Raw genomic sequence first — 24,083 nt, 5'->3', positions numbered from 1 at the left:
ATATGACTTTGATGAAGAATGTGATGAAGGGGCAGAGTTATTCTTACTGACGCTCCTCCGCTCTATGAGAAACTGCTTCGGTTCCGCCTTCCTCCAACGGCGGTCGCGGGCTTGAGGTCTCCACATGAGCGGAGCCGACTCCGCTGACCTCTGTAATTGAGTTGGGGAAAGAAAAAAAAAAGAGAAGAAAAACAACAAAAAAAAAAATCTGCCGTCGTATCAAAATGCAGAAAGTTATTTTAACGCAGACGGGGAGCGGCGCTCGCCAGGGAAAACAGGCGGATCGCCCGAGTCGTCTTTCCCCCTCATCGAGGTTTAAGTGGCGAGACCTGCTGCCGAGTCTGTGATTAGGCTCCACGTGCACTCGTTTAGCGCGGAGGAAACTGCCCCCGTGTCGGGTTCCAATGATCGAAGTAGCCGCGGGAATTTAACGGACTGTCGGTTTTAGAACAAAGCCCCCAAATGATAGGAATTTTCAGCTTTTCTGAGATAACGTTGCCAGCGACGTGACTTTATGCAAATAATGGCGATTTCAGTCCAGAAGTCTGGTGAAACGGCCTCGCACAATTGATGATGTCAAAAAACAAAATTTAATCTGAGAGATGTCCAGAAAGTGAGACAATTTAGTTTTGTCTATAGCAGGGGTTTGACAGCCCTTGGACAAAGACTTGAGCCAACCCTGATACTGTATTTATTGATGAACCTTTTCATATGGACCCAAACAAGTTTTGCATCAACACTGAATATGGAACAAGCAAAGCTCAACTTCATATTGCACTCATGCAAAATCGAATTTCAAATTAAAAAACACACATGGAAATAAATAAACTAGAAGGCAGAGAAAGCAAAGGAAGTGGGAAAAGGTGGACTTTTCTCATTTCAGACACAAAATTATTGTGAAATCTCCCGCATGATGTGGGACCTTTGACTTGTGTCTGACGAGCCGTTCCGTTCACTCAAAGCGGCCGTGCAGAACGGCCGGTCCTCGAAGTCCCGGACCGTGCCGGCTTCTGATGCTCCAAGAGGCTAACGTGTGCAAAACCGCTGCCAAAAATGCACATCGCTCGCGCACCCGCTGAGCTGTGAGCGCCGGCCAAAGTGCAGCTGCCAAAGTGTTAATGTGCGCAGCATGCTGGCGAAAAAAGTTGTGCAGGAAAAGAGAAAAAAAAGAAAGAAAAAGCAGATCAAAATAAATCTGTGGACACAGACTCTAAGCCCCGCTAACGCCATTATCTCATTGGCTGGCGCTGTTGTTTTTTCGGAGGTAATTTTATCTGCAAACATTTCCTGCTGTTTGTCCTCTCCGGCTATCCAATTATGTTTTACAGCGGGTAAACACGGTACTGTATGTTTGCTGGGATTTGTGGTGAGCGGGGGTGAGGCCTTGGGTTGGGGGGGAGGCCTTGGGAGGGGGGGAGGGGGAGAGGAAAAAATCAGCAAGTTTAAAGGTGAGGCCGTGTTGGGGTGGCTCCTCTTCCGCTGAATTACTCGTGCCTCGCATTTGTTTGACGCTTCTTGCTCTGCATTTTTTCCCTTGTTCTTTTAAAAAAAAAAAAAAAGGACAAAGAGACGGAAATAGCAGCAACAAGAGGGCTCTTCCGATTACATTACAGTTAGATTAATATTTATTAGAGGTGTTATGATATAATGTGTGGCACAACAATTAAAAGCAATTAAAGTCATGCTGGACAGCTGCCTGTGATGTTCTCAGCAGAGGAGGAGCGAGTCAGGCCTTGAAACGCTGATGGCGGCAGATTCATGAAGCTTCCTATGGAACTCCGGACGTGTCTTGAGATCAAGGGTCATATCTGGCCCCGGAAGTGCGCTACAGCAGCGCTTTCCAAACTTTTCCACGCCACGGCCCCCCAAACTGCATGAGCACCTGACCCGTTACAGACTATAGTATTTCTTTTTTTTTCTTTTTTCTTTTCTTTCTTTTCTCTCAGAAAATTCAATTTTTGGACATGTTGAGATTTAGCATTCCACCACTCCATCTCATGCTAAACTATGATGGGACGGTCATTTCGGATAGTTTCAGGCCAATTAAAGTATTTTGTTGTTTTTTTGTTTTTTTTTCGTCCCATTTAAAAAATAGCATGTTATTGTATACAATCACAGGGTCCCAAACTTTTCCACACCATGGCCCCCCAAACAGCATTAGTATCTTCCTGGGGACCCCTTTCACAATCACAGTGGGGGATCAAATGGGAGAAAATGGAAACAAGAGCTGAATTTGCTGCTTTTGTGTCCTTAATTTTTAGGATGGCAACTGTGAAATTTTCTACATTTTTGTGTGTTTTGTTCAAACTTGTGCCCCTACTTCACTGGTGTCTTATTGCATAGGATGTCTTTATTGTCATTGTGCAAGTGCAGTCATTAAGATGTGCACCACAGAAATATCTAAGGGTGCAACCTGTCAGCATTTTACTTTTCATAAAAATAAGGGTGCAGCAGGTGGAAGAAGCGCTGCAACACTGAGACAGTGTTTGGCCTTTTGGACTTTAAAACCGCCGCTTTGTTCTTTTGAGTCTAGTTGAAAGCACTGTTTTGTGAGTCAAACATTTTATGTAATCATAAGAAAAGACAATTCAACACAACCACTTTTTGTGTTGAAACACCTGCAGTGCAAAAGAGGCCAACGGAACAAAACAAAGACGATTTAAAAAAAAACTGAAAATGGAATTAATGACAAGGCCAACGCTGAGCTGATGGCCGTGAAGGTTGAAGCTCGCGCTCAACGCATGATATTTTATCACAGCCCTGTTGTCATTGCCACAGCGTCCTAACTCTCCAAACTCGGGTGGAATATTATATGTTGTGCCTTTAGGAAACTTAGAATATAGATGATGCCATGCGTACAGCAGAGTGAGAGCAAGGCCGTGCACGGCCCTGCAGGGAGGATGAGCTCTTCCTCATGTAAAGACCTTGGCAAAGTGGAAAATCTATTTAATTCTTCTGTTCACTCTTTTAAGCGGAGTTTTAAGGCAGGAGGCAAGTGCGACTTCACACAGGCTGAAAATACAATATGTGCTTGTGCGGCTTGGCACCGAGATGAAAGAGGTGGAAATAAAGAACGCTGGGGGGCTGCGGCTCAAAACGCTCTGTCTCCTTGTTTGTCTGGTTGAACGTGGAGGGAGATTCCACGGCAAGATGAGGGACAACCGCTGTTGAAAAGCGGCCATTTGTGCGTCTTCGGCGAGGCGTCTGTTAACGACTGCGGCTTCCTCATACGAAACACGATGTGCGGCTCATTGCTACAGCACGCTTTCTAGTCACTGAGGAGTTCATTAATTGAGCGAAAATTAAAGAAGCTCCCTCTGGGCTTCTTACCTGTCCTACATAATTCCTGCTTTTTCCTAATTTTGCCCACATGCTTTATATCTTCACCCATTATGTGCTAATGAAATGAAACACAAACCCATTTTTAGTCAAATGAGAACACAAATGAAATACTTATGTTGTTTAGCAGTACAAAGTCATTAAAGTTTAACAAACAATGTGTTTTCATTTGCTATCAAAAGGCCATTTTTATTCACTGGCGGATGTGCTGAGGATTTAGCGAGCTGACTGCAGCTACTCTTAAAAAAAAAAAAAAAAAAAGACTTGACTAAGTGTGACATCGGGGTTCAGGTACCAGATAGCGTTAACGTCGTCTGCAGTCCGTTTTCTTACCTATAGATGGTGCTGTCGGCCTTCCACAGTGGCCCTTTAAACCCTCCTGAGCAGAAGAGACCTGTGCGTTTAGCTTGCTGCCTGAAATGACTGTTATTTGCTGTCTGTACATCTCGAACAAAGGGCGAGCGCACCGAAATCTTTTTGTCTCTCAGACCTTCAAACACATCCCGCGAGCGACTGCCTCTTAGATTGTTCATTGGTCTTACGAAACATCCCATCTCCTCTGTCAATGTACCAAAACTACCGACCGCGGCGATGCATTTTCACTGAAGTGCCCGTCTGTCTGTGCGAGCTCAAAAACAAAACAGTCCACCTGTCATGTGGAGTGGAGGCGTCGGTATGCGTGTATGCCGGCGAAACACATAGACATATTTGTGTATATAAAAGCCTATGTACGTATATAAAAGAATACGTATACATACACATGATATGATATCATAGCTCACACTTTCAGAGAGAAACTACAATGAGCTGCCCTGTCGGCCCTCGTTTCAAAACCATCAGCATCACTCTCCTTAAAAAAACAAAACACATTTAACATTACCGTGGCTTGAAATGGTGATCACAACTCATAACAACTGTAATCTTTCATGGAGAGACTGGATTCAATAACAATTTCAATCCCGAAGTGAGGCCGGGAGGGGGGGAGGTGTTTACCAGTCTGCCGTCATCACAGCAGCTTTTTTGTCACGAGAGCGTCATTAAAAAGCTGAGAGAGCCGCTCTGTCTGCCGACACTGACACGACGGCGGCGTTTTGCACCGTGTACAACTATTTGTTTGTTTGTTTGTTTGTTTTAGTTTGGTTTTTTGTTGTTGTTGTTGTTGTTGTTGTCGTTGTTATTTTTAGCCACATCGTACTGCTTTTCATGGGATGTTTCTGTTGCCACGTGGGGATTCGGTGAAGCCTGATGTGAGGGAAACATAATTAGTGAACATGATTTGGCTCGGTTCCAAAGGCAAACCCACCGCTGGCTTTCATCTCCTCCCCTCGTCCTCGGAGACAGAGTGCCATCTAGTGGAGTTCGGAGTAAGTTGCAGCCGGTGGAGGCTGCTTTATTTATTCATGGTCAGGTGGCGGGCAGACTCTTCTCACAGGCGTGTTTATCATTGTTTGAAAGGCTTCACCTGACCTTCTCTTTGTAAACTTTGTTCTGTGAAAATTTTACATATTTTTTTTTTTTTTTTTACTGGACAAGTTTAGTGAGACTTTATTTGTCCTTCACCCTGTCTGACTAAGCAACACAGAAAGTGGGCAGTGCACTCCTTTGAATTCTATTTGCATTTCTGGAAAATGTCATTCCAAGTCTATTTAGGCCGCCCCTCTGCTGCTGAAGCACAGGTTGGGGAAAAAAAAAAAAACTCAGGGATCTCTTACTTACTTAAACTTAATATGTGAGGGTTTTTTTTTTTTTTTTTTCTACTCAAACATTGCCAGTCAATCTTTGGCACAGGGCGCAGCGTTGACCCCGCGGGCAGTATCACAGCCGCCGAAGTGCTTTGGCATCACTGTGACAGGATTAACACATCAAAAGCCGAGTCGGGGCCTACAGCGGCGTGGCACAGTCAGTACAGCAACCTTTCATGTTCCGCTCAGGTTCACCACAATTTCACGTAAAGCCAACAGCAAGTCAGACAGAAAAAAAAGATAATGGGGCCGAGCCGCCGCTATCGGGGCCTTTCCCCCCCCTCAGCCTCGGTGAAATATGTCAAATTCACTGTTTGATGAAAGATTTGGAGTTCAACAGGCGGGTGGTGTCGGGGGTTTGGATCGGGAGGGAGGGGGGGACGGAGGGAGGGCAGGGTGGTGAAACACACCATGTCTGACTGTGTCACATGGCCCCAGATGCAAAGAGGGCTTTTAAGTTCCACAACGGAGGCTGAAATGATGGCTGGAGGCCGACACGCTCCCACTTTTCATGATGCCAACACTCGATAGTCGGCACAAGAGTTTCCCTTTAAAAAAAAAATAGAATAAAATCTTCTTTGAAATGATGTGATGAGTCGGCAGCTATATTTGCTTTTTTTTCCCTCCTTTTTTTGTCTGTTTGTTTCCCTTCACTTGTATATTCAGAAAAGTAAATTGATGTTTGCTTTGTTGTGAGGCGCAAACATTGAAAACCGAATCGATCAACCATCGGTCAAAACCTCAGCGTTGTGTGTTGTCAGTCTTTCAGTTTATCACCGACGTCATTCATTTGCATCCAGTAACACAATTGTTATTGCAGCAGACTGATGACTCAAACACAGCTGCAATGTCAGAAATCATTATGGGTTTGTTTGGGGGTTTTTTGTTACTACTACTACTACTACTACTTATTTAGAATGTTCTTTCCCCTCCCCTCCTGCCTCTCCTGGTAGGTGGTGGACATTAAAGAGAAGCTGAAGCAGACTAAGAAGTTCTGGTCCAGCCTGCCCGAGGTGATGTGTGTGGAGGACAAGGTGACGGCGGGAAATGCCAGCGACGACGAGTGCTGGAACGGACACACCAAGGGAAGGTAGGTTCTTTTTTTTTTTTTTTGGCGGGTTTTCTTTTCTTTTCTTTTGTTTTTTTTTGGTTTAGTTTAGTTTTAATTCCTCCCAGCAGGATTCCGGTTAGTGAGAGTCCTGAGCCTGTTCAACTGGCTAATCAGTCTAATCCCAGAATTAAGGATCAGATTATTTAGCCGTGCAGGGAGCTCCACATACTTGCGGCTGTCCATCTTTCGGATCCCGTTGAACAAACGCAATGCCGCTGGCGGTGACGGCACCCTGATATTGTGGATCTGCGCCTCCACTTTAACCATATAAAGCCTTAATTTGCTCTGATGCGTCTCTGCCTCTTTTGTCGGAGCTATTTCATGTCTTATTTGCTCATTCTCTCCTGGAAAATGTGGAGCCAATACGCCGCGTCCCGCTTAATCTGATTTCGTTCTCAAGGGAAAATATTTGCATGAGCTTTCCAAACGCCCTCGGCCACGGCTGGGGTCACACTTAATGCATTTTGTGCTGTTTTTTTTTCCTCTTTTTTTTTTTTTATTCACAACATCAACGGTGCGATCAAAAGATGTTCGGCATGCGCGTTGGAAATTCTTTATGCAGCCCTCCGAGCGAAAGCCCAATGTTGTGTATTTGTGCCGGGTCTGAGTTGCGGTGCAAATCTCATTCAATTTTATTTTGGTGGTGTCGGTTGGGGGGAGGGTACGAAATTGAAAAAAGGCACAGCCAGGGAAGTAAGCCCTGTGCTGCCTTCCCTGACCCACTGAGGGTTCAGATACACGTCACCCAGAGTGAACTGGACTTACAGCAAACAATGCTGCTGTGTCGACACATTTGTCACATGGTGACCTGCTGCATGTTTATGAAACTGCTGGAGAAATGTCCGCAGTATCACCAACGCAGTGCTTTTTCCACACCTTCAAAGGTACTTCCCTGAAGTCCAGAAGGACGGCCTGACCAACCAGGCCAACAACCCCGAGGTGGACGTGGACATCACGCGGCCAGACACCTTCATCCGCCAGCAGATCATGGCCCTGAGGGTGATGACCAACAAGTTGAAAAATGCCTACAACGGCAACGACATCTACTTCCAGGACTCCAGTGAGTGACTGCCTGCAGAACTCAGCGGCGCCCTCTTCATCCTGTTTTTTGAAAAACTTTTTTTTTTTTGTAAATGAAAAAAAAAAAGGCCATTAGACAGAACAACAAAACGCAGCATAAAGACAGAACAAACAAAACATTGTGCAAAAAAAAAAAAAGAGTTTATTCTCGACGTATGTGCAACCCCAAAGGAAAGGTCTATTCGACTGTTTGTTTGTTTTTTTTCAATCCTATTAGTTATAATTGAGTAATAAGAAAAAATAATCAAATCTCAGGGATTGTTAAGTACTTAAAAATTGCACACAGGCAAAGGCTAATAGGGTTAACGGTGTGTTAAATTTGATAATCCTCTATTGTTTATTGTTGTTTCGCCCACTTGGGGGCAGCGTAATCAAGCCCAGTACAAACCACCATCCAGTCCTATTGTGAACCTGAGGCTGACATGGCAGCGCTGCTGTCTGGCTGATAAAGAGCACCAGTGCCATTATTTCAGCGCTGTGCACTGCAACAAACTACCAAATTAATCTCAATGAAATGCTCAACTATACAAGGACTCGTGTTTTAATGCAAAATGCTGCCTGTGCTTTGAAAAAAGATTTAAAGGCACCATTGAGACACATTATTCTGTTTTGTGTATCTGTTTTTTTTGTTTGTTTGTTTTTTTCATTTCGCTTGTTTTAGCTGTTTCGTGCAGAGATCTCAGGGGTGAAGTGAAGTAGGGAGGGGGAAAAAAAAAAACCCTGGTGAAATTGCGTCGTGCACGCGTGACACCGGCTGCGAGGTTCTGACTCACCTCTTTGCTCTGGCGTTGCAGGCGACGAAGGCAGCGGCTCGGGCAGCGGCAGCGGCTGCACAGAGGACTGCCCCACGGACACGGACGGCGCCGCCCCAGAGGCCCCGGTGGTGGAGGCCGACCGGAGCGACCCGGTGGACAACTCTGCCCCGCTGGCCGCCTCCTCCGCGGCCCTGCCAACCATGCTGGCCCTGTCATCCCTGGCACTCCACCACCGACAATGGAGATAATGCTGGAGGAAACTGGCTAAACGTGGACAGCAGGGTTATCGCTCCCTTCTTCTTCTTTTTTTTTTCTTTTTTTTCCCCCCTTTTTTTTATTCAACAGATTAAAAGCGGCAGTCGAGCAGACAGCTTTTCAGGCTGCCGGGGCCCCGGGGCTAGCCGAGTGCGCTCCAGAATAGAGAGCAGTCATGCATCGTGATTTTCCCACTTTCCCAAAGATCGTGCAGTGCCATGCTTTGACTTCATCACCTGCAGCATCACTTCACCGAAGAAGAGAAAAAAAAGTTAACACTGATGCCGACCCGACGAACTCTGCCCGCCGAGGTGTCTTGCACAGAACAGGCAGGTACAAATGTAGGTCTCCAGTATGGAAGAGCATAAGACGCACTTTGATTTTGTTTGAGTTTTTTTCTTTTTTTTATGCAAAAAAGTTCTTGTGTTTAGGGGGGATATTGAGAATGTGGTCATTATGGGTGTAGCTGAAAGATGCACAAAGAAGTGAAGAGGAGGGGTTGCGATACGCAGGAACACGTGGCTTCCATCATCAGTTTCCAATTGAAATCCTTGATGAGTTTCCACAGTAGTCTTTTGTTTGCTTGTTTTGTATGTTACAGCCACTGGTTCCTGTTGCTTTACTCTCTCTGTGGAGAGGTTACATATCACCAGGTCCTGGATCTGCTCCGCTCTCAGCTTTTCCTCTGAAAACTGTCCACAGCCGCATGTGCTAAAGCTCATATTTTGTTAGAGAGGGTGAGACTGACATGTTTATATACTCGTTTGCCTTGCAAAAAAAAGGATATTATTCTTATATCATGCTGTTGTCTCCAGGAGTGGGAAACCTGGACAGAATCAATATCGGGGAATTACGCACACACCAATTTTTTTTTTTTTTTTTTTTTCGTCTTAGTGATGCTGATTTTGTAAGGCTGAATGGTTCATTTTCAGAGGCGGCTGAATGAATTTTAATTCCAGGTAATATACAGAGATTATTGATATTTTATCATCATCATCATGATTTTCTATTAGAGTTTTATGTGACCATCAAATGTGTTTGCACAGTGCATCCGACCTTAAACACTTTATTGCTGCATGGAGCATCATGCAGAAACTCACACTGTCAAATTAAATTAAGGATGAATAGAGTTCTATTTTAAAGACTTTGAACAGATTCTAAAGCGGTGCAAACCAAGGATTTAATACTGCTGGAGAATTTGCATCTAATGTCGTCTTAAAGGACAAAATGAAGACTTCCTGGGGAGCAGACACTTTATGTGTCAGCTCCAGCACCACCAAAAAAAAAAAAAGTATTTTTTTGATTTGTTTTGTTTTGTTTTTTCAAAATTTCTGGATTTTCAATTTGCAAACTGAAGCCAAAGGTGTGTTTTACAGTTTTGCATATGTAGTGAGATTGATTTTAATTCTGCTCTCAGTCTAGATTATACAATCGTTCAAAAATCTGCATTGTCAGCCCTGAAAAGGAGCCAAAAACTACAATAGTTATATTTAAAAGAAAAAAAAATGTATTGCCACGCTTATGTACAAAAGAAATGTGGTAAGAAGTAGCGAAAAGCACACGGCGGTCGCAGGAAATGCAAAGAAAGGGCCCCCCACCCCTAAATTTATCTGTGAAGCTTGAATGGTTATGTCTGCAGCACAGACAGGCTGGAAGCCGACCACAGTCACCTGTGAAATGAGAATCTGTGGAGACCGGACAGGGCTGAACGCTCCACCGGAGCTCCTCACTAGAGCATACTTACAGAGAATGTGAGAGGCCTGGCACTGCCGAGGAGGGCGGACAAAAACCAGCCTGTATGTACGTCCACTGTCCTCTGAGAGCCCATCAGCACCAGGACCAGCGGGCCTGCTCGGCTCACACATATACACAGAATTAACCAGCATCACGCCCCAGGCAACACACATTTTTCCAGCGTGTCATAACTTAAAAAAATAAAATAAAATAATAAACATGAGAGTTTACATCCATGCGGAGACGAGATTAGAAGAGATAAGGAAATAATTTGACAGAATGCCCCTTTTCATGTTTTGTATACCATTGATCTTTTAATATTTTTGCAATAAAATGTTCAAAAAAAAAGGGATGCCTGGTGTGACAGATCATCTGAGGACACAGGTCAAGTCACCTTTTCTTTTTTTTTAACAACCGCTCTGAATGGCATTTAACACACAGAGAGAGGTGACGCGCGAGGTGAGCGAATATGCCTTATTGTTTTTCCAGTGCAATTAAAGATTATCTTTGTGTTTTGTTACTGTTCTTGAGAATAAATATTTATTAAAAAAAAAAAACACACACACACTCAAGGGTCGTTCTTTGTGGTGACACTTGCACAGTAATTGTAAGTGGTTCTGAATCTTGAGGTGACAGTTTGCTCAAAAGTGAAATCCCGCCTGTTAGCACCAAAGCTAAAGGAGGCCCTGGTGATAGAATTCAAAGAACCATCCTAGAGTTTCACAGAGGCAAAGAATTTACAAAGCTTGGCACATAAGCAAGTAAGCTGACTAACAATACTTCCCAAGTGCTAGCATTGGCGCGGCTACCTTGCTAGAAGGTTACAGTGGAGATTTTAGCACAGACCCACGATGTTAACATCATGGTTTTGAGTCAAATTGAACTACGACCTCTTCGAGACATTTGGATGTCGCGGCATGAGGTTTCTTCTTATAAATTGGAACAGTTTAACACAATGGGCTGGTTGTAATTCTTTCCCTCTGTGGATTAGAAAACATCAGCAGAGCCTTAAAGTGAGGAGGAGGAAGAGGAGGAATCTTCACTTTTGGCAAACTATACCTTTCAGGACTAAACCTGTCAATATGTCCATAATTACATGAATGGTTTCAATATAAAGTCAATTTCAATTAAAATGCATAATTCATATTCAAACTCTCCAATATATAATACATGATTTGCATTATTCTCACACAGAATTAGATTTCAGATTTCCTTTACCCAAAGATTATTTCTTATTTCATTCCTCTAACGTAATGCTGCAGCACACAGAACATTAAAGACCGCCTTCCTTATTGCTTTTCAGTGTGTGTCGGTGCGTTTCAGGGGGAAGCTGGTAATATCTAGGCTTCCTCTGTGTACTTTCTATTTGTGAAGTCTGCTTTTATCAGGGGCTCAAAGCCTCTGTTTCTCCGCTGGCGCAGGTAGAGCACAAAGATAAGGAGAAGCACCAGGAGACCGATGAAGACTCCCCCCAGAGTGGAGCCCAGCACGAACACCGCCGGCCCTCCGTCTGTCTCTGAAAAGATGGAACGTGGGTGGAGATGTTAAAAGGCAGCTTTATGCAGAAGGGGAGGGGGAAAAAAATCGCATTCATGTCATAGTTATTGCTTTAAAATGAAAGAGTTGAACTTTCGCTTTGGCACAAGACAGAGTCGACTCCTGCCGTTTAATAACTTGCATAAAATAGACCCAAAGCACACAAGGTTTTCTACTTTTTGTAAACTTTTATGAATTTGTTATGCATATATATAAAAAAGGGAAAAGAAAAACTTTCTTTCTCAGTCAGACCCGAGAGTTTTCAAACATGTCGTGACCTTGGAAGTAAAACTTGGAGTACAATTATCTGTCAAAGACGAATAACAATTGCTTGCACATTTACAAGAAAATCAGCTGGAATGCATACTAGATAAAGGCCCAGGCAGCTTAAAAAATTCCATCAGCCGCTTACAGAGCCGCTTCCAGGACTCACCCAGACGACTTAACCCAAGTTGAAACAAGAGCTCAGGTGAGCCTCACGAGTCACATGACGGCACAGTAAGAGGGACAACCCCAAGTGGGCTGTTGGGGTAAAAGTCCATCAAGACAGGGCAATATAACCCTTCGGACCACCACAGAGGCGTTTCCTGTCAAAGCAACTCCAGAACTGAAGGGGGCAGCATCTCGAATGAAAGACGAAGCATCTTCAATCAAGCAAGAACCCAGTCCAGTTGACCAGAACTCACCTCTAAAACGGGTTCCTTGATATACTGTGTTTCAAATCATTACGCTCAGCCAAGCAAACCATCTGGGCCTATTTTACCAAACATAGCAGATCTTCTAATGTGGTCTCTTGCATATAGACATATTTAAGCTAATAAAACAATCTGAAACTTTTTTCTTTCTATTTTTTCAAATCAATTTGTTGCATCATGTACTCACCAGCCAGGTCAATGGCATAAGAATATCCTAGCTGCTCGGATGCAACGTATATCTCCTCGTTGGTGATGGGAGGGAAGAAGGGAACCATGTTGTAGTCCCGGTTGTGCCCAATGGGGGCCATCTCGTCCGGGAAGGTGGCGTTGGATGGGGCGATCCGTCTCATCCACTCATCAAAGATGGCGTCGGTGAAAGCGTGAAGCACCTGCAGGGACAAAAGACACCACATTTGTCTCAAGGTAGAAGAACTGTCTACTATATGTAGCCCTCTGTTAGCAGCTTGAAGTTTAGCAGTAGCCTCCACACGTTTGGAACAAAAAAGACAAAGAGAGATATTTTAAGACAATCTAGTGCCTTGAGACAGAAGGGACTTGGGCCTCACCCACAAACCATCCAATAGCGCCACCTACCGACATCCATTTTATTCCCGTAAGCACACCCACCACTCCCAAAAACGTAAGAAACCTAAGACTCGTAATTTAACCTTTTCATTTCTAAATAAAAATAACATGAACACTGTGTCACTGTACCCTCCTTATGGTCGGGTACCACATGAAGCTTCTGGCCTATCCAATAATATGCACTGGCCCTTTTTTCTTTCTGTTTACCAATAGCCCTCCTCCAGACACTTCAATCCCTTTGAACCGTAAGACCACACGCTCACCACAAAGATGGGGTCATTGGCCGCAGAGTGCGACAAGGCGCTGGTTCCGTTCAGCATGGAGTGGACCAGGTTGTGCAGGTTGTTGACCGATTCGTCCAGCTCCCCGTTTGGTCTGTCGTAGCCCTCCAGAGCGTTCCTTGGAAATTCAGCAAACACAAGCGACTACACAGTGAGGTCAAAGGTGGCAGCTTGAAGAAAAGCAATTTGGTTGCTCTAAGTTTTCAGCCAGTGTCTACCTGAAGCTGAAGGAGGAGTTGGTGAAGTACGGAGGGCTGTCAAAGTCTCGGATTCCCAGGCAGCTGCGGACGTCGTTCATGGTGGGCAGGGTGGAGTTCTCCCTCTCCATGACCCCTCTCTGGATGGGGCCCTCGTTGGTGCCGTTGCAGAGGGTCACCAGCCGGTTGTACTCGTCCAAACTGAGGGGGAGATGGTTCAGAATTTCGCCGTGAAAACTCGCTGGAATTTCTTTTTTTTGACATTTCCGCATCCAGCGCTCACCTGTTGCAGACCACACCCCATCTGGAGAATCTGGACTGGTTGCTGATAAGATTTCCATTGTCCGGGTTTCGGCCTCCGAGCATGGAGTCGGTGCAAATGTCACACTCACTCTGCCCGGTGGCAAAGTTCCAGAAGGGAATTGCAAAGTTCTCATTGCCGGTCAATCTCTGTGAGGAAGAAATTTTGCCATTTTTTTCCATTTCTTCGATTCCCTCCTGGGTTGTAACTGCTTTTTTACTTAAAAAGATTTGAAAGTATGATGAACGTACCTGCAGCTCTCGTTCCAGACTGAGGAGGTGGTAACGGTGCCAGGTGATGAATGCTGGTCCTTTGTGTGAGAAATCAATGGCTCTGAACGGACGACCGGGACCTGAAGGCACAGAGAAATTCAAGCGCTCATCACAGGAAATCTTTTTAAAAGACATCTTGAAATTGAACAGACGAAGGAGGCGTGCTGGTTTACCGAGCAGAGTGTCGCGGACGGAGTAGTAATGCTGCCAGACAAAGAAGTCGTAGATGGAGATGTTGGCCACCTGCGGCTCAGTTCCATTGGGTCCCAGGAGTCCCAGCCAGTGCTGGGTGGCAATGACATAGTCTGGGTGGGTGGCGGTCTTGGCCAGCTCCATCGCATCCAGGAAGTCCAGGAGCTCCTCGGGGGTCAGGGAGAGGATGTTTTTCCGCACCACGGGGGCCTTCCTCTGATCACAGTTTGCTCCGGTCCAGCCAAATTTACACTGGCCGCAGTTGAAGCCCGCAAAATTACCTGCAACACAAAGAGCACGGCGACACTGTCGGCGCTGTTCCAGGCATCACACCTGCTTTCAGGAGGGGGGGAATGAAGTGCGACCTACCGGTGCATCTGCAAGTCTGATTGAAGAACTTGGTGGGCCAACGCTCTCTGTCGTCCACGTTCCTCAGATTGTAAGGTCCCCCCCATGGTTTGCTGTCCACCCGCACCGCCGTGCAGCTTCCTCTGCCTGACAGAGAGCCGCAGACGTTGGCCGGGTCCGAGCCCAGAGCCGGGCAGCACTGCTTGGACAGGATGCCCTGCACTGTGCAGCAAACCCGTGGAAACTGAGCCACGGCCACCTTAGACCATAAGAAAAAACAAAAAAGTCCGAGACCCACCGCCTTCAGCATGTTTCACCCGTCTGATTTCTCCCGACAAATCACTTCAAACATCGACTATCAGCGCTAAAAAAAAAAAACGGTCAATTAGTTCCCCTTGATGAGTGTGGAATCGCTGCCTTCTTGTGGCCTCCAGTTGTGTGTCTTCAAATTAGATGCGGCGATAGTTTCAGCAGCTTGTGGAAACAACATTTACAGCCGAATCATGTTGTGTTCCAGATGGTTACATGCACATTAGGAAAGCCTCTCGATTGTGTTGGGGCTTTTGTAACGGGGAGGAGGATTAAGCCATCGGTCTTGTGATGATCACCTGACGGCAGAGCAGTGAACTGAGGAAAAGTCTGGACAAATACCAAGGAAAGTGCCCGCAGGAGCTGCTCAGTGTTGTATGGCCACTTTGTAGCACAATTCCCCCGGGATGATTTGGTAGGAAGTGAGAGAGAAAAGGCGATAAAAAGACACACACCAAAAAAAAAAAAATCAAATGCTTTGCTCTGCATCAGAAGTCAAAAAATGGAACTGATTGGAAATAGTTTGGATGGAATTTCTTTTTTACTTTTTACATTTGAATCATTATCTAACAAATCCTACAATTAATCCTAAGCTATTGTACAAACAGCTTGGTGAAGAGCCGGGCTCAGCCAAAATCTGCCTGACTTTTAGCAGAAGACTCGTGCCAGAATTTAGATCCCTTTGTCCTCAAATCATTTTTCCCCCCGTCTTTTGTTTTTTTCTTTCATTTTACTGCGTGCTATGATACGTCAGTACAGATCTCAGATGACACGCAGTGTGTGCCATGTGAGCTGAGAAGAGAACAACCAGCCTGTTCACTTTTCATCTTTCTCCACAGTGACTCGAGGTGTTTGAAAGTTGTAGCCTTCTGTAGTATTCTGTGAAAACAGTCATCAAAAGGAGATCAAAATATACAAGATTTTGTTTTGCTTACGTAACTAGTATTACTACCTTGTAACTACTTAAAATGTAAGTTCTTTAAAAGATGATCTGAAAATATGTTCAAAAGACAGAAAGATATTTCCTTGCTGACTGCAATTCAAAAATTTGCTTAATTCTATCCTCACACTCCCCAGATGTGCCACTGAAGTTTATGTTTTGAACAGACGGAGTCAAGCCTGACTCAATTTGAGCAGCAGTCAAACAAACAAAAACAACAAAAAATACTTGAAATGTTCAATTTGCCTTTTAGACACTGGGGTTGGCTCTAGTTTTCACTAATTGTGGAGGTGCAATAATCATTCTTCTGCAACAACCATCAAAGATCTTCTCATTAAAACACAAATTGTTCCCCTTCAACCTAAAAAAGGGGCTGTTTTTCTTATGCCACAGAAGTTGACACAGTAAATTGTGAAACAAGTCGGAGGATAAAAAGAATGTAGGAGAGATTTGTATCGAGTGCCTTCTCTTAAAATATATGGGGGGAAAACAGCCCAACCAAACCATATCAAACAAAGAATCAAACAAAAAATGAAGAAAAATAAAAGCTTATGATTTTGGTTTGGTTGTTTTTCTTCAGGCGGCAGGAGCAGCAACTCATCAAAGAAGTCTCACAATGGGAAAAACTCCTGATGCCTTTATGTGGTGTGACCTGATCCATACTCCTGACGCATTCCAACTGCCAGGCATGTGACTTCAGGAGTGTAAGTATTCCTGTTTCGAGACTTAAGGGCAGTCACACACCCTGCAACTGAAAACCTAGAAAATAAGGCTTAAGAATGCTCCCTGAAGATTTGACTTGCCTTTCAATATGAAAAGCCCCTGGTTAATTTAATTTCTCCCAAATTATTTATGGAATTGAATTTAATGTCCTGGAAAACGTGCAGCCAAGTGGCTGTGACAAATTCTGCTTGTCGTTAATAATAAATATTTCACGCCAGATATTGATATTAAAGCTGAGTGTAAATCTGATCTTTTCAACAACTTCTTTTCTGTGATTCTTGAAGCAAGCCAAAACACATAAAATGAGGATGTCATGAACAATCTGATTTGATCCAAATATAAAGTAGTGCTAGCAGCAGTATTAGTGGTAGTAGTTGTTGTAGTAGTAGTAGCATTAGTAGTAGTGGTAATAGTGGTAGTCGTGGTAATAGTAGTAGTAGTAGTAGTAGTAGTAGTGGTGGTGCTAGTGGTGATGGTGGTGGTGGTAGTGGTAGTAGTAGTGGCAATAATAATAGTGCTAGTAGTAGTAGTAGTAGTGGTGGTGGTGGTGGTGGTGGTAGTAGTACTAGTAGTGGCAATAATAATAGTGGTAGTAGTAGTAGTGGTAGTGGTAGTAGTAGTAGTAGTGGCAATAATAATAGTGGTAGTAGTAGTAGTGGTGGTGGTGGTGGTGGTAGTAGTAGTAGTAGTGGCAATAATAATAGTGGTGGTAGTAGTAGTAGTGGTGGTGGTGGTGGTGGCAATAATAATAGTGCTAGTAGTAGTAGTGGTGGTAGTAGTAGTAGTAGTAGTAGTAGTGGTGGTGGTGGTGGTAGTGGTAGTAGTAGTGGCAATAATAATAGTGGTAGTAGTAGTAGTGGTGGTGGTGGTAGTAGTAGTAGTAGTGGCAATAATAATAGTGGTAGTAGTAGTAGTGGTGGTGGTGGTAGTAGTAGTAGTAGTGGCAATAATAATAGTGGTAGTAGTAGTAGTGGTGGTGGTGGTAGTAGTAGTAGTAGTGGCAATAATAATAGTGGTAGTAGTAGTAGTGGTGGTGGTGGTGGTGGTAGTAGTAGTAGTAGTGGCAATAATAATAGTGGTAGTAGTAGTAGTAGTGGCAATAATAATAGTGGTAGTAGTAGTAGTGGTGGTGGTGGTAGTAGTAGTAGTAGTGGCAATAATAATAGTGGTAGTAGTAGTAGTAGTGGTGGTGGTGGTAGTAGTAGTAGTAGTGGCAATAATAATAGTGGTAGTAGTAGTAGTGGTGGTGGTGGTAGTAGTAGTAGTAGTGGCAATAATAATAGTGGTAGTAGTAGTAGTGGTGGTGGTGGTAGTAGTAGTAGTGGTGGTGGTGGTGGTGGTAAGAGTAGTCGTGGTAGTGGTAGTGGTAGAGGTAGTAGTAGTAGTAGTGGTGGTAGTGGTAGTGTTAGAGGTAGTGTTAGAGGTAGTAGTAATAGGAGTGGTAGTGGTGGTAGTAGTTGTTGTTGCAAGATTCCCTTCACGTGCTGGAAGAGCAGATATGGTGCAACTTTGGGACAGTGAACACACAAATGTGTTTCACGGGGCCCCATGAGAAAAGTCCTTCTCCACAGCACGTCCGGTGAGGTTCAGTGCACTTGATGGGATTAGTGGACAGGATTCCCAGAGGGAGTCCGGTGGAATGTCTCGATAGAAATCGCTCCACACTTATTCCTGGAAACAGGCCCCGCCAGTGTGTGAGTAAGAGGAAAATGAATGATGCGGCCACAAGTGACCGTAAATCTAACCCGCATGATCAATGCCTCCATTGTTGATCATCACTGCTGTGACTCGTCATGTGAAGGGAAACAAGAGGATGCAGAAAGGTGGGAAAGATCTTAGGCTGAGCATAAGAGACGCGGGGGAATGTTTATAGAAAATGTGTTCATTCATATTTACATTTATTGAGGGGGCTGGGTTCATCTTATTACCATGCATTTATTTCTGGATTAACTGTGGTAATAATTTCTGTAAATTTACAGCAATCACCTCAAAGCTGTATTTTATTTTTATTTTTTTTAATCAAAGCAAAATATTATTTATGCCCCCCCCCCTCCCATTTTAAAAATGTTCTGCTTTCTTATTTCCCCTTTTTTTTGAAAAAAAAAATATATATATATATATATCTGGCTGCTAAAAATCATCTCCATGCTTTTAAACCCTTAATGAAGAGAATCCATGCTGAAACACAGGATGGTGCCAGAGAGCCACGGAGAACCGAGCTGCAGCAACCATACAATGGCAACTGAATGAAGAAAATACTTTTAGACAAACTGATTTTTGAATTAAGAAAAATTATATTTTCGATGTTTCTTTGAGCTTTTCCTTCGGACTGCCATAGCAGGAGGATGATTTCAAAAATACAAATATGGACAAAGGCCATTCAAAAATAAAAGAGGCACAAAAGGTTTTAATTGCATATCTTTTGGTAGTGAAATTCATTGTCTTTTGTGATTTCAAGAGTCCATAATGCATCTGGAGTGGAGGTGGTGGGCTTAGGGAGAATCGCAGGACGGCGAGTGCAAATTAAATCATTCTGTTAATGGTCTTTTACAAACTCAAGCAGATGGGGGGCGATTATTGAATTGAGTCTACTTGTTACCATGTGGATGAAACCAAAACGCATGCACTTTGCGTCACAGCTTGGAGAATGCTCCTCTTAATGCTGTAACCCACTCAGCCTGCCTTTCATTTGATGCGTTAGCCAGCCACCAAAAAACAAGGGACCTTTTTTTTTTAAAAAAAAAAGAAATGAATTGCACTTCAGTTTACATTTCCAGCGAAGGGAACTCGGCATCATAGAGACTCATGAAAAGCAAATACACGGCGCGTGCGTGCGTTTGTGTTTTTCTTGTTTCTTACAGAAGCTGACTATTATTTCTTTAATGACATGTAATGAATGGAGCTCCTCCACGGCACTTGCTGTGCTCCTGGGTTTCTTCTCCATCTTCACATCGCTCTCATAACAACAAAAAAGGCAGATAAAAAGGAACGCATAATGGGTACCCTTGAAATATTACCACTTGGCAAAGCACAGAGACACAAGGAAAGATAATATTGTGTCTATACATGTATATGTCGATATAAGTATACACGTACACATTCTCTGTGAGTTTCTGGCTACTAAGTCGTGATCATTATTATTATTATTATTGCTAAGATAAACTCATAAGGAGAATGGCTTCACGTGTCAAGGTCATGGTGGTGTAGAGAGTTTGATGGTCAAAGTATGATGTAAGCAATGCTGTCTGTCGTTAAGTGAACCATGACCTCTGTATTTTTTTTATTTTTTTTTTACACAAACAAACACTCTTCACCAAGATAAACAGAACAAGAAGCCCGAGTTTAGAGGTCAGTATTCTGAATCCCGCTTTCACAGCTTCAAGGATTTAAAGGACTGAGAAAAGACAGTTCAGGGTGCTGACGTCTGGAATGTGACTCAAGCCATTGTGGGTTCAGTTCTTATGCGACTCAGTTTGTGTGAGGCCAATATTTAAGGAGAAATGCAGCAGAATAATTACTTACTTGGTGATGCTGTCTGTGGTTTCGAATCATTCCTATGACTTGTTGAATTTCATTGCTAAATATCAAACATGTTTAGATTTTGTGTTCTTTCGGTTCCTTTTATTAAAGTACAGCGATCTCAGCCTTTTAATGGCGACATTGCAGCTGCAACCCCAGAGTTTAAAAAATGAAAAAAGCAAGAGAATACTATGACATTTTGTAAAGAAATATTGTTGTGCTCTTTCGCATCATCTGGGTCGTGTCAGGACCCCATTTTCAAAAGAAAAGCCAGTGTTTAGCGTTGTTGTGTTTAGAAATGTTGAGATTTTGTGCTCTTTCAATTGGTTAAAAAAATAAAAATTAAAAAATTAAAAAATTAAAAAAAATCAGCCCTGTATGTTTCAGCCAAATCGGAGTTGTAACTGCATTTTGGGAAGAAGAAAAAAAAGGAAAACTTAATCAAAGTGTAGAGTCAGACTTTTTCCCTGATAAATAGTGGACATGTTGAGATTTTACACTGTTTGACCTTGGGGGTCGAGGTGAAACAGTGGGGCAAATCATTCACCAGGACAAACAGTTGTGTGATGGATCTCAATGATTTCTGGCAAAATTGGAGTTGTGACCTCTGTTTTCATAAGAATAAGAACATGACAAATCACAAACATGTTAAGATGATGTCTCAGGATATTTTAGAAGAGTTAACCTTGTGAGTTTTTGTGAGGAAAACGGTCAGTGTTTAGTCTAGGATAGAGAACAGCTCGAGCCGTAACCCTAATTTTCAAAATAAATAATCAAACAAAATCCTTTTCAGCAAATGTTCATTTTGAAATATGTCCCTCTTTCACAATACATATGCTCTAAAATAAATCATATATTTCAACATTTTTACATTGCTATTTATTTCCCTTGGCGAAACAGCAATGCATGTGAAATTTATCCCAGCTGTATATTTCATTAGGAGCGTCGTCTGTCTCTGGAAGACGGTTCAGATACAGCTGAGGTGAAATGTGTCTTTGAGCGACTCACAAGTGCGATCCACACGTCCCTGCACCGACTGCAGGATCTCTCTGGCCTCCTTCCTCCTCCTCTTCCTCCTCCTCCTCCTCCTCCTCCTCCTCCTCCTCCAGCCGTCTGAAAATCAGACACACATGATGTGACCTCAGGTCCAGCCATCCTGTCCTGCAGCGACTGTCTCCTCGCCTCTCATCCTCTGGTTCATCTCCTCCACTTGGCGACGACTCTGGAGTCGAAGACCTTCAAAGAGAAAGAAGACACCGGAAAATATTACACTGCATTCGTTTACAGCAATAAGACACAACTGGCTGCTGTGGATGCTGAGAGGGACACCTTGGTCAACTCATAACTTAATTACATTGATTTGGTTACAAGGAAATTTAAATCAGCATTTCTAACCGCTTTGCTCAAGCAAATTGCTCTAAAAGCAAGTCAGTTGCAGAGTGGCAATCATCTGTAAATGTGGAATGGCTACAGCAATTTATTGATACTACAAAATGTCATTTTCACTTTTGACATATGTAGGATGTTTGACTGCTTTACGTGACAATTCAACAGGCAAATCACAAGTCAAAACAATCCTTGCAAGAATTACACAGGGTGCAAGTGGTGAAATATAGAGTCGAGCTGAGCCAAATGATCTGGATCACTAAAAAGAACCAGAATTCTCTTCACTCGAATAAATCTCTTTCAACATCGGGAAGAATGTTATTGAATTATTTGCAGCAGCACACTTCATGTTAGTACAGAGTCTAATTCAGTGGTGCACAAAGAGGTAAAAATAAATAAATAAATAAATAAATAAAATAAAAAGAGAGGAGAAGATGATGAAAAAGAAGAATGAGTTTTAAAAAGGAAGTCTTGCCTTGAAACCATGGACACAACGGCTAGTGCCTGTTTTAATAGCAGCCCCTTTAGGGAGCTCGCTGCTCTCCTGACAATTAATACTCCCGCGTGAGAGGCAGGTCGATGGAGGTGCAGTATCCCCAGACAATAGCAGGGGGGCAGTGTTGCCGTTCCTGGTGGCCCGTCGGTGTCTCGCTCCGACTGACTGGCCCGAGCAGTTTGCATTTCCTTCAGGATGCTCCAAGAAATATGCCATGAAATAGTCTGGGATTGGACATCTTTGTACTTCAACTGTCACCATTTCGAATCTCAGCCATGCCGAGCGGCGATTGCCCATACAGTGGGATGGGTGGTATGCACTTGTGTGAAATGACTGGCCTGTATGGAGTTTTTAATCCTCTTTAAGGCTCCTATCCACCTCCAAATTAATATCTAGAGGACACGTATCCGTCTGCGCTAGTTTCCGACTAGCGCGCCGCGCGGCGGAGCTCACTTCTCTGGGCGACACTGCACAAAATTATTCAGTGGAAAACAAGATTAATGGTGACGGTGGCGGTAGACGCTCGGGGTCAGTTATTTGGCAGATGTCGGCGATATACTCATTACACAATAAAAGCCAATTCAAGGACAAGTAGCATGAAGAGCTCCGCCGTAGATTAATTAGCATTAGAGGTCAACATGCGTTTTAATTGATGATCCATTCTCAGCAGTATGGAGTGCAGTAAGTATATGAGGGTTAGGGGTTGGGGGGGGGACCTTTAATGCTTATCGCGTGCATATAAATGAGTCCGTCCTAATTACTAATCAGTCTCTTGTACCATTAGAGATGGAAATTAGAAATACAAAACAGACCCGTGGGCTCCATTCGCCAAGAGTGCGTTAGAGTTTTCTTTAATGGCGCCGCAGAGACGTCGGAATAAAATTCTGAGGAAATTCAAATATTAAAACGTCAAAAAGGGAGAGAGAGAGAGAGAGAGAGAGAGAGAGAGAGAGAGAGAGAGAGAGAGAGAGAGAGAGAGAGGCCTTGCTATTTATAAGACAAATGAGTCTAAATCTGGATGTTTGTGAGAGCAAATAACTCCTGCGTGTGAGTAATAGTGAGTAGCGGTGCGTTATTTTTTTTTAATTTTTCATTACTGGTTTCTAAAAAAAACAAAACAAAAAAAAAAAACTATACTGTTTATTTAGCTATGCCCCAATCAGAATATTGGCTAGACCCTTCAGTGATTCTTTCTTCAGTGATTCCCGCCCACCTCTCTGGCAGCTTACCGATTTACATTCGAGCATAATGCAAGCATTAGAGGAGGCACAAGGCAGCCCTGATAAGTTACAAAGTGCTCCAGGGGTAAACCTCGTAAGAAGAGGGTTTGGAGTTATTTACAGCGTTCAAATCCTTCAAAAATTCATGTCTGGAGGATGAGATTGTTTCTCTCCCTCTCTCTCTCCTCTCTCTCTCTCCCTCCCTCCCTCACTCTCTTTCTCTCTCTCTCTCTCCCTCCATGCGCCCGCAGTTGACGCTTTAGCACACAAAGCAAACAACAATGCAGCGCGGAAGGGCGTTTAGCCCCGTAAATGACCAGATGACATTAATTCTAATTGACTGATCGCATCCCATGCTCGGGACCCAGCGTGTGTGTGATACCGCTCAGGACACAAGGGCCCCTGTCAAGGCCCCCACCCCCCCACCCCCACCCCCACCCCGCGCTCGCACCCCCTACCTCCCCCCCCCCACCTACCCTCCCCTGTGTTTGCACACAAAGCAGCGAGACACAAGGCGCTGCGATTGGCTCGAGAGATGAGGAACAACTGGGCACGATGACGGCGGCGGCGGCGGGAAAAAAGAAAGAGAAGAGAAGGCCTTTCTTTTTTTTTTTTAAATGCAATTTAATTTTCAATGAAGCTATACTTAAGTTGCGCAGCCTCCACCATTCACGGATATGTTGTGATTGTGCGGCCCTCATAATAAGAGTACTCAAAAATTGCCAAAGCCATTACAAAAGGGTGGCGGCGGTGGTGGTGGTGGTGGTGGTGGGGGGGAGGGTTAAAGGCAATGGAATTTCTTCTTATCAGAAATGCTCTCTGTACACTTGTTCCATTTGAAATGCATTTAATTGCAAATAGAAAAGAGGGGCGAGAGAGACAGAGAGGAAGAGAGAGAGAGAGAGAGAAGCCAACAATGCTCCGGTCTGAAGCATTTTTCTCGTCTTGCTTTTGAGAGAGCGCATTCAAATCGGAGCGGGGCCAGACAATGAGGCAGAGGAATCATGCGCTGAATAGCCTCTCTCTCTCTCTCTCTCTCTCTCTCTCTCTCTCTCTCTCTCTCTCTC

General features: G+C 43.8%; 3 protein-coding genes across 4 annotated transcripts in view; 2 read left to right on the top strand and 1 right to left on the bottom strand.

Moving 5' to 3' along the window:
- Window positions 1-10,575, top strand: part of gpc6b (glypican 6b) — an 88,233-nt gene extending 77,658 nt beyond the window's left edge. The window contains exons 7-9 of one of the 2 annotated variants that reach the window (XM_076040139.1): window positions 6,035-6,171; window positions 7,077-7,252; window positions 8,067-10,575. In XM_076040139.1, coding sequence (XP_075896254.1) covers window positions 6,035-6,171; window positions 7,077-7,252; window positions 8,067-8,275 — 522 coding nt within the window. In that variant the 3' untranslated portion in view covers window positions 8,276-10,575. The remainder of the gene's footprint in view (window positions 1-6,034; window positions 6,172-7,076; window positions 7,253-8,066) is intronic. The other variant, XM_076040138.1, reaches the window with a different exon arrangement.
- Window positions 1-24,083, top strand: part of dnajc3a (DnaJ (Hsp40) homolog, subfamily C, member 3a) — a 168,732-nt gene that overhangs the window by 39,295 nt on the left and 105,354 nt on the right. The gene's annotated exons all lie outside the window — the stretch shown is intronic.
- On the bottom strand, window positions 10,568-15,387 carry dct (dopachrome tautomerase). Its single transcript, XM_076040140.1, has 8 exons — window positions 14,445-15,387; window positions 14,057-14,356; window positions 13,863-13,963; window positions 13,594-13,760; window positions 13,332-13,511; window positions 13,096-13,231; window positions 12,435-12,636; window positions 10,568-11,532 (listed from the first exon to the last, which is right to left on the bottom strand). Exons 1-8 carry the CDS (start codon window positions 14,731-14,733, stop codon window positions 11,357-11,359), a joined length of 1,551 nt encoding a protein of 516 aa, XP_075896255.1. The 5' UTR covers window positions 14,734-15,387; the 3' UTR covers window positions 10,568-11,356.

Source organism: Nelusetta ayraudi, unplaced genomic scaffold (genome assembly GCF_046127955.1).
Source record: "Nelusetta ayraudi isolate G7.1 ecotype Tasmania unplaced genomic scaffold, CSIRO-AGI_Nayr_v1 ptg000060l, whole genome shotgun sequence".
In the NCBI taxonomy this organism is placed as follows: domain Eukaryota; kingdom Metazoa; phylum Chordata; class Actinopteri; order Tetraodontiformes; family Monacanthidae; genus Nelusetta; species Nelusetta ayraudi.
This window is presented reverse-complemented; position numbering and strand designations above follow the sequence as displayed.

What these genes read in the sequence shown, in the direction of transcription:
- dct (XM_076040140.1), bottom strand. Translation starts at nt 14,733, where the DNA reads ATGCTGAAGGCGGTGGGTCTCGGACTTTTTTGTTTTTTCTTATGGTCT. An exon ending in CGTCCGCGACACTCTGCTCG is followed by an intron (nt 13,964 to 14,056) that starts GTAAACCAGCAC and finishes CTGTGCCTTCAG; the next exon opens with GTCCCGGTCGTCCGTTCAGA. An exon ending in TTATGCCATTGACCTGGCTG is followed by an intron (nt 11,533 to 12,434) that starts GTGAGTACATGA and finishes CCATCTTTTCAG; the next exon opens with AGACAGACGGAGGGCCGGCG.